The following is an 11,012-nucleotide window of genomic DNA, read 5'->3' on the forward strand; positions in this document are numbered from 1 at the left end:
TTGTACAAAATGAAGACAATTTTGATCAGTTGTGTTGGATTCCCAGCCACATTGGAATTAAGGGAAATGACATTGCAAATGTGGCTGCTAGATCAGCTCATACTGTTTGACAATACCATATACTGACTACACAACACAGTTTATGAAGTGCCCAATGGCATGCATTGGCAGTCTAGTTGTAGGAACAGAAGTGAACTTGTTCTCACTAGGCTCCAAATAGATCAGTTATCTTATACCTTGTTTACTGAGAGCTAATGACCCACCTATATGTGAGAAATACAACACTCATCTCACCATTAATCATGTTCTGGTGGAGTGCTAGCACTTCACATGAGAGAGGAGTGGCATTTTTACTTATCTGGCTGATCCCTATACACTCAGGCAGATGTTATTGGACTAATACAAATTACATGATGTTTTAAACTTTTTTCAAATAATTAATTTATTCAAACACATTTCATTATAAATTTGTCTATATATAGATACTAAACCTTGTGTACATAACTGTTTATTAATACCTTTTTTAATATGCAGATAGTTAACACTTTGTACATACATTCTGTGTTATTCTCTAATTTATATCCTTATAACTAATTTATTAATACCCTGTGTCATGTTGCAATATGGCCTTTGCTGCTCTTGCACCAAAACCACTAAACAACCAGCCACACAGGAAGTGCCAGACTTCTATCAAAGTGTTGCATTTGTGGCATATTCTGAGTACTGCTATGCACTGATTGCTTCCAGGTATGAGGATCCAATCTTTTTACTCCTGAAACAAAAATTAAAGAGCATTATTCTTTCTAGATATTCACCTCCATTTTGAAATTGGCAGTTTTCTGCTCATCAGCCTTTTCCAAAATATGGAATAATTAAGAGCTCACATCTTTCTGAATCACTTACCTTACAGGAAAATTTTCAATTATTATTATTTTTTTTTTTTTTTCAGTGATCACTCATATGTAAACTGACAATTTCTCACCACATTCTCCAAATCCAGATATCTGCAGATCTCCTATATTGTACATGAAAGGTGCCATCTGAATGTCTTTCAGGAGGTCTAGAAATTTCATCTCATTGGCACCTTCAAACTGGTCAACCAAATACACTTTGCTATTGCCTCTCCTGGAAACATACTTGTCCCCTTGTAACTACTAAGTATTTAATCAAGTCACATGCTCTTATTTCTTCTTTGGTTAAAATAGACCATTTTAAGCAAATCTCTGAACATTGTATTCAGTTCATAAAACCACAAATGTTAATGTTCAGTGTTCTGTATGGTCATGTTTCTTTTAACATTGAAATCTCACATTCCTTTTACATCAGGGCTTTAGAAAGATGCATCTTTTAGGTAGTATTTGTGATACTGTGAAATGAACGCAGTCTCATTGTGTGTTGCTTGCACATATTTAATCTATAATAGCAGTCTTATTCTAATTAAGCTGTTAACCAATCAAACAGACATTAATATAAAAAATAAAAAGCATCATTGAGGATGGATCAGTTTTTTTTTTGCAGCTGATTAGTCTAAACAATAAAGCATACCTTACATGTCTGCATTATGTAGTTGGGGGGGGGGGTGAAAATGAACTTCATATGGGGATACGGACAGTCCAAATGCATTCTGGCTTAAAGGGCAAACTAAGAGGGACAATTTTGTTCATTACTAAATCTGGTTGACTCAGGATGAAATAATTAGAAAGGCATGTTTCTAAAACATTAAATGAGGGGGGGGGAATACATCTTAATTAAGAAAATGTGGGTTCTGGTTAAAAGAACAAACTAAGAGCATATGTTTATTACTAAATGCAGTTGACTCATTGAAGAAAAGGACATCTTAATTAAGAAAACTTGGGCTTATTTCCAGAAAATCTTTGCCAGCCTGGTTGACCAAGTGATTAGCATACCAATTCTCTGACAAACAGGCTGTGGGTTTGAATCACTGTGGACATGGATGTTTGTGATTATTTTCAGGTATGAGATGAATTTCAGTGAGCTGTGAGGCTACTACCTCTCTTACTTGAAAGCCTGAATAGCTTGAAAATGTTTCATGCTTAGTCTTTACAGATGGGTTTCCACAGTCATAAAGAAATATACAAATAATAAATTCCTTAGCCTGCTCACAAGACTGCGGAAACTATAGGTTCATAGCCTTTTGTAGGTGTAAAATAAATCCTTAGAATGACTTGGTGGGCAGACTGGAGTCAAGTGACACAGTTATTTATGTTAAACTATATAAAGTAACTTCTTTATAAGTCATAAGTTCAGACATTAAGCAAACAAAATACATTGGCCTTTGGTTGTAATTCAAAAACGTAAGGGTCAAAGCTGTATAACTGAGTGGAGGTCTCCTCCACATAGCCTTTAAAGGAATGCGGAGAACCGACCAGGGCTCCTGACCTAATGTCCAATCCTCACCTTCTCGTGGTGCACCCTGTTGGGTATCTAATTGGATACTGAACGAAGGAGGATGGGTTGGCAATTTGGGATTTAGCCGACCAAATTGTATTCTTATGGGCTACCGCCAATATACAAAATTATGGTACAACATGACAAAATTTCATGTCAGCTGGTCGTCACCGGTTAAACAAGGCCCTGTTGTTTTCACCAAGGAACCAGGGCGAATAGCAAAAAGTCAGCTACTGGAACAAATCTGAAAGCACACCCCCAACTCAACATCACCAGGGTTAAAGATCAGTACTATCAACATAAGAAGCCTGAATGGCAAGAAATGGAGCTAGCTGAGGAATTAGATCCATATATATAAAAGGGAAATAAAACGAATGTGAGAATTACAGAGGTATTTCCCTACTGGGTGTTCCTTGCAAGATTTATGCAAGAATACTTGAGAAACGGTTGAAGAATTGTGGAAGAAAAGCTTGGTGAAGAACAAGATAGATTCAGGCCAAATAGAGGCTGTCAGGATCAGATCTTCACTTTATGACAAATAGTTGAGAAAGCATGGGAATATAACAGAAATCTGTATTTAAGTTTTGTCGATTTGGAAAATGCATATGACAAGGTGCCAAGAGAGATACTATTCAATACGCTACAGTTATATAGTGTCACTGGGGCATTATATCAAGCAATACTTGGTCTTTATTTGAGTTGTAAGTCAGCAGTTTGAATTGAAGGAAGTACAGGAAGATGGTTTAATGTTGAATCTGGTGTGCGACAAGGATGTACATTATCCCCTCTGTTATTCATTATCTATATGGATCACATTATGAAGGAAAGTGATATTAAACATGATATCAGAATTGGAGGTGTTAATGTCAGCTCTTTGCTTTATGCGGACAATGTTATACTTCTAAATAAATCCACAACAAGTTTGCAAGATTTCCTGACTAAATTGAATAACTGTTATAATAAGTATGGTATAAAGTTCAGCAATAAAAAGACAATGAAAATAGGTAGAATCATTGAAAATGTCTACTGCGTTGTGAACGTACAACCTGTGGAACAAGTAAAACATTTCAGCTACTTAGGCAAGATTTTTACTGAAGATGGTAAATTAAATATAGAAATAGACAACAGAATCAGCAAAGCTGGTATGGTGGGAAGTCAATTGAATAAATTCATATGGAATAAGAGAGAAATTAGTCGGAACAAATAAATTAGTTGTATACAAGACGGTGTTCAAACCAGTTTTAACTTATGGATCTGAGAGCTGGGTCAGAAGTAAAACACTTCACCAAAGACTAGAGACTGCAGATATGAGAGTGCTGAGAAAGATTAGAGGCGTGAACAGATGGCATCAATGGCAATATCATATTAAAAACAAGGATATTAGGAAAGAACTTGACATTGTCAGCATCCAGGAATACATTAGCAGAGCTAATCTCAGGTAGTATGATCACTTAAACAGAATGGACGAGGAAAGATAAGCAAAACAAGTGTTCTCTGTGAGGTTGGCAGGAAAACGACCCAGATGAAGACCAAATTATAGGTGGATTGATACGGTACAAATTGCCTAAGATCTGATAATGGTGGAGTCTTGACGAGTAACGGAGTGATTTGTGGGAAAATTGTAGATAGGAAGTTAGTAATGATGTAAATTTTTCATGTAGTACTATCATATCCTGTACACCCCTTGAGGGTACATGTCAGCAATTTGATGATTACATTAGCTCATGTTAGAAACAAATTAAGATTGGGAATAGAAATGTTTGCACTAACACTTTAAACTAAATTGATGTCACTATAGCAAAACAATCCTTAGCGTCTAATACTTTTAATATCTTATTATCACACTGCCATCCTTCAAGAATTGGGGAATTTTTAGAAGCAAGAAACTGTTACGTGCATATTTTAGACATCAAACTTCATTTTATTTTCCTAAAGGTCTGATTGCTATAAAATACTTGTAGTTGCACTGATCATTCTCACAGAACTAATGGGAAAAAATTGAATATTACTTTTATTAGAAGATGCTTCAATAATTTTGCTGGTTTTTACTTTATCTTCATCATTATCCCATTTAAATTACTGCTGACTGCTAATGTACATATTCAGGTAGTGGGCTATTTTTGATTCCCATATATCACTTGTTTGGAAACTCGAAAGCAGCTTGAAGTAGTTCCATTTTTAGTTTTTCTAGAGAAACAGCCAGGTTTCCAGGTTATTTAATATTTAGTTTGCCCATGATACTAAATAGTACCATGGATACCATTTAGTATCCCTTCTCCCTCAAAATGTTGGATGCCTTTTCTGTAAATCCTTCTAGAGACCAGTCATTGAACTCTCTCAAGCATCTTTAATAAGCAAAATAGTTATCCAGGCAATGAAATTAATATACTACCTAAACATGTGAATCAAACAACTGTCTCCATTAGATTCAAAACTGGCCTGTTGACTGAAGAACAGAAATGCTATTCAATCAGCCAATAAGGATAGTGATTTTCCAATTTTCTACTTGCATTGGTCACATGGTGTGCTATTCTTGGAGTTACTTCACATGCTGACCTGTTCAGAAATAGATACAGAAAGTTTGGGTATTTGTAAGGTTAGATAATTGAAATCCTAGTAGTCATCTTAAGGAGAAAACATTATCTATACCAATAAGAATATACTGTCTGCATTGTTTCTTATCTTCCCTCCAACACAGTTAGGTGTTCAATGGCCTGGCTGCCAGAGGGGATTAATCTTTTCTGTTTAGCTTGCTGTGTATGTCAGTTGTAAAATTGCGTCATTTGTGCCATTGTAAAATTATACTCTTATTTGTTTTTTGTACTTATTCAAAATTCTATACTCAATATTTCACTTTACTTAATTTCTCTTAACTTAATTCTTAGTCATAACACCGAGTGTTCTAATCTGTTGCTTGATTTAGTCACATTTAATTCTTTCGACTTTAATCCCCTCCCCCTTTTCTCAAGGTTGTAACTATGGTATTCACGTGATTTTATAACTTAAGAACTTGTCTCAGGCTAGAGCTGAATTTTTTTTTTATAACAGCAAACGTATTTCTCCAGTGTTGATTTCTGAAATTTTATTTTTTATTTAGACTCCTTCCTAAAGAAAAATACTTCGCTTAGCACAGAAATACTTGTAACTCTCAACACTATCAAGCAACATAAAATTCTGTTCTACAGTTGTGGTAAACTATTCCCTTAGGTCACATAGGTTTGATTTTTATGAGCAGTGCATTGGTATGCAGGAATCCGGCAAATTATTTGACAAAGGAAACAATTTATTCATACTAACCAAGTTACAGTAAAGGTTAATACTAAGCACAAAAATAATTCTGACTCTATTCTTCTCATTAACATTAGCTTGATTCTTAGACTATTCAGCCTAGTTCAACAATTTTTCCTTACGTACACAGACTTTGGTAATAATTGTGCCTACTCTAAAATTCATATATTAGAAATGACATGCAATGCTATACAACAGGCAAGTTTAACTATAAGCAACAACCATGTTATCTTATCTCACAACTAAGCAGGTAAATTCTCAATGTTTAGCTAATTGTCTTCAATCCATAAGTAATACTAATCAAAGAAATTCACTAGAGCAACCTTTACTTCAATTCCTGCTATAGAAGACCTTACTTGTGCAATATTTCTTTTCACGCATGGGCACTTTTTTCAAGATCAGCGGGGTACTTCTACTGGCGGCTGGAAGTCCGTAACTCTTCTTTCGCTGCTTAAACGACCCATCTAACATCTTCGGTTATCTGTTATCTGCGTTATGAACGGGTCACTTGACCTAGAATCAACGGGACATACATGAACAGGGAGCTGGAACAGAAAAACTCTGTAAAAGCCTGCTTGTCCAGCGACGACCACCAATAACAGCCTCTCCTCTCTAATGGTCCACTGGCTACCTACGACTGACGAACTCCTGCTATGGCGAAAAACTTACTGAGTGATCTGCTCTGTGACAACAGCCTTCGATGTCTCCCCACTTTTAAGCTGCTTGGATTTTGCTATCCTTTCATTCCCTTAGGTATTCATATGGGTCTGCACCGCCACCTTTTTTTCGTCACTGCATTAAGATGGGAACCCTGTACGTTCTTGACCTTCATAAACATGATAGCCTCAGCTCTTATTTTAATCAGTCTGGGATATTTCTTTGTCTTAAACATTCTGTTATTTCAATTCTTTTATAAACTATTTTCTTTGTTGTTGTACAGTAATTCAACAGTTAGATATTTACAAAAATTGCAAGCAAATCAATCTAATGTAAATTCCTATGTAAAATCAGTATAGAAAGAATTTATTTAAAAATTCTGTCTATACCAAATTTTATACATAACATGTTTTGTAATCTGCTTCTGTTTTGCAAAGCAAAATCCAGTTTCCATTCACATATAAGTTATGACAACTTGTTTGTATATTTTAACAATCGTAATCATTTTTCATAAAGTAGTTGAAAATAGTAAAAAAAAAAATAAAGCATTAATAGAAAAAAATAACTTTACTGTATATTAATATGATACCAGTATTTGGAAAATACAAATATTCAAAGTATCTGTAGAGGGCTTAGTTTTTATAGTGTTTCATTTATGTATAATAGGTTAATACCTGGTACACACTATCTTGAATAGTGTTCTGCATTGATTTATAATTGAACCATTGCTAAATTTGAATGATTTACTTTTTCATGTCATTTTCAGTTTTTATCTTGGTGCATTTAATTGAGTACAATAGTGCCAATCAGAAGTGAATGATGAATTGATGACAGTCATTTAACTTTGTCCTAGTAAAAAAAAAATAACAGTCAGAGCTATTTACAATTAGTGTTTTTCGAGTAGTTTCAGCAGTCAATCACTAAATATTACATGGAGCTATCATCCCAAGTTCATTCTACAGAGTAAGAACATCACACCAATCATTAAAATAATAGTTTCCAGTGTGTTTTTCTAGTGCTAGATTATGTTAAAGATTAGTCATTTGAATTTCTGTTGATAATTCTTCCACCTATATAGTAGATGTCCAATTTACTCTGTGTGTGTATGTGTGTGTTTCTGAAATAAATTCTTCAATTGCTTGCATTTGAGAGAGACTAAGCCAAAGGAGTGTTTCTGTTATATGCCTTGGACCAGCAACTTTTTAAATTATAAAACAAAAAGCTCAAGTCCAGCATGTCCAGAGAAATCTCTTACAAACATCGATACTTTTATCTACTTAGTAATGTAGAATTTTCCAGAGGACGTATCGTATGAAATCAGTTTACATTTCTTTATTATGTTCAGTGTTTTTCTTTCCAGTGGTTGAACACAAACTTTTGTGTGGTTTGAAGTTCCTGCATTGATTGCAGAAGTCTTGAGTAATTCATTAATTGTTGGATTTTACATTAACTTCCTCTTATGCGACAACCACCCATTAAAGACTAAATCTAATACATTACTACCATGGGTTTTCTGCTGTTTCAAAACTTGGTGGGAGGTATGAGCAATCAAGCATTTTGGAAAGAGGACAGACTACACTTTGCTTAAGTATATTGTTGTGTGATTTTGAGTTGTGCACAAGGTTAATTTCTTTTCTTGTAGATGCACTACCTGATTTCGGTGTAAGTAGCTATAACTGAATTAAGATCACCTCTTATATAGCTGCCTGGAAAGTGTCCAGGTCTTGCTGGGTTTTATACAAATTCTTAGTTTCTCTGGAAGATTGGGATCCGATTTTGTTGCCTTTTATGTGAGAAAAGGCATGTTGGTTATAGTAAAATTTTGTGAAACTTCTTGTCCTCTTCCTTTATTAGGGCCAAGGTAAAGAAAAAATTTCCTTCATTTTGTTCTTGATTCTGACTAACTTGTCATCTCAGAGTAACTGTCAATTCATTTGTAAATGTTAAAGTTAAGAGAAAGAAGGCTCTGCAGGGATGCACAACAGATGATCTATGGGCCATTTGTGGTTCTCAGCATAAATTGAATAAATAGAAGAAAAAAATTGCATGTTATTAAATGATTTAAAGAAATCAGTAGATTCACATATTGTTGATGTACTGTAAATGTTTTTATTTAAGGAGGAGAGTTTATTTACATTTCCTGCACCTTAACAAAAATGAACTATAGTACATACACTAAACAAATGCTAAAATTTGATCAGTCAGTTTCTCATCTTCACACTAGTGACACCCGCATGAAAACAATTCGGTATTTAATGATTAATATGTGGATATGCCTGTTGTCATTGTTATTGCCACATCACATATTCAAGTCATAATGAATATTACATATTAGAACAAACATTCTCATGAAATTAAATAAGTCACCAGTATGTATAAATCTTATGTGTGCAAATTTGAGACATATTGATAACAGCAACTTCCAATTTACTGATAGATATCAGGAAAAAATTTATTTTAAAAAATGTAATGTATCATGTTAAAATGCTGTTTTCTGTGAACATAACTTGAGCTTTATATACATTTTATTTTTCATTAAAAATTCAAGTTTTAGAAATTACAGCCTGTGTAAGTGTAACAATTACATGATTTTGCCCATGGCAGCCTTAAGTTGTGCACCCCTGCTCTAATGACTTCTTGATAAAACAGTAAAATTTATTGAACTGGTAAAAGTTATTCAAAGGATAACGCATGCTAAGTTAAGCCTACATTTAAGCTAATCGAATTAATTGATCAGAACGACAGAATTTTCGTTCGTAATATTAGCAATTTTTGAAGTGTAGGTGAGTCAGGCATGCAATATCATCATCATTTCTACTGTAATTTCCTGATACTCTTTATGTATCCCTCATTGCAGTAGTGACAGCTATATAATATTCTAATGTTTATTAAATCTGTTTTATATAATTAGATATATATGCTAGAAATTTAAGACAGCAGCCCTGTCCTGTTGGAAATGTATCATTTTCAATTGTATATCAAGGAGAATAACAGTGATGTTATCATTCACTTTTTTTCTCCAAATTAGTGTGATTTCTTTTTATCTTCAGAATGCTAATTGCATTAACCCAACTATATCTGGATTATGGATCTTTTTCATGCCTTTTTGCTAATCTTTTTTTTCAGTTCAGTTTGTAATCATATCTTCTTTAGATTAGCTCTACCTGCACAATCCTTGAATGTCTTTTTTGAGATAATCAAACTTACCTTAAGGCAAAAATCTAGTCTTTACAACATATTTAGTGTTTTCTCAAGGTATCAGTGCCTATTGCTCTAGTGCAGTTGTCACTATTTTCTGGCATTCCTTTCTGTCCATTGCCAGGTGACTTGATTCTTACAAATTCTTTTCACATACCACTCCTTTCCATCATATCTCCTCATGTCTTGGTTGTGCTCTTGTGTTTATGCTGTCATCTATCCTGCCGATGTGTCTAAAGTTTGTTTCTTTGTAATCATCTGCATTAAATTCTTTACAATTTACTTTCTACAGCAATTTTCCAAAGACCAATGTTTGGTTTTTTCAGTACCCCTTATCAGCCCAAAACTTTTTCCTCTCAATTCTGCACTGTCCTTTCTAGTTTATCTTCAAATCTCATCTACAGAATTATTAATTCTTGTATAATCTTGAACTGAAATTCCCTTCATTCTTCTGTATAATACCCACTGTTTTTCCCAAAAGTAAATCCAAAAATGGTCAAGAATATTGGGTCTCCTTGTTGTCCAGAACCATCCTGCTGTTTTTCCACAGTTTCTCGTGGCAGCTTCTGCACATTATTTTTGATATTCCACAATAGATACATCAGGTTCCCAATGGAATCATGCAAACATTTGCTAAGAGGGTGATGCAGTTTTATATATACCTCTGTTATATTATCATAGGTGTATAATATTTTAAAACAACTATTTTCTTTTACAGGAATATTATTCATGGTAGTGATTCTGTTCCAAGTGCAGAAAGAGAAATTAAATTGTGGTTCACAGACAAAGAACTTCCTAACTGGACACCAGCACTAGACACTTGGATATATGAAGACAACTGATTGAAAAATGTAAATATCTAAATTAGCATGTGCACTCTAAATACACAATCATGAAAAGGAAATTGTTACAGATGTTTAGTTTATTTTCATAATCTTGAAATATCTAAATAAAAACTTCAATTTCTTTTTTAAACCAGTTTCACTCGTTACCTGTTTTTCAACATAATGATTATTGTTTAAAATCAATTATTCTGAGATGCTTTGACAAATGTGTCCTTAATATTAATGGTTTTCATGGAAAACAACAAAAAAAATAAAAATTTATTGAGTAGTCAGAAATAAGAACTTTGAACAACAGATAGAACCATAATTATTCATTGAGATGCAAGAAAACACGAAATTGTTAAAATCTTATTTTACATTAAAGGTATGCAATTTTATTTCATTTGCTGTTTCAATTGTTTGTAACACATGAATTTTGTGCTGTATTGAATACTAGGCCATGGCAAAAAGTCTGGGAAAGATATATTAAGATCATGATATTTAAAATGGCTACATTCCAGAACTGATGATAATTTTTGACTTTGCCATTTTATGTTTAGCCTGTAAATTAATTTGACTTCACACTTTTTTAAAGATCTTTCAAATACAAAAACCCTGCTGATACTTTTATCCCTT

At 33.7% G+C, this 11,012-nt stretch overlaps 1 protein-coding gene across 1 annotated transcript in view; it reads left to right on the forward strand.

Moving 5' to 3' along the window:
- Positions 1-10,527, forward strand: part of LOC150104725 (nucleoside diphosphate kinase-like) — a 55,989-nt gene extending 45,462 nt beyond the window's left edge. The window contains exon 4 of the mRNA XM_090395905.1: positions 10,271-10,527. Coding sequence (XP_090252031.1) covers positions 10,271-10,394 — 124 coding nt within the window. The 3' untranslated portion in view covers positions 10,395-10,527. The remainder of the gene's footprint in view (positions 1-10,270) is intronic.
- Positions 10,528-11,012: the final 485 nt, after the last annotated feature.

Source organism: Typopeltis vanoorti, chromosome 7, assembly GCF_054136105.1.
Source record: "Typopeltis vanoorti isolate ZY-2024b chromosome 7, IOZ_Tvanoo_1.0, whole genome shotgun sequence".
Lineage (NCBI taxonomy): Eukaryota > Metazoa > Arthropoda > Arachnida > Uropygi > Thelyphonidae > Typopeltis > Typopeltis vanoorti.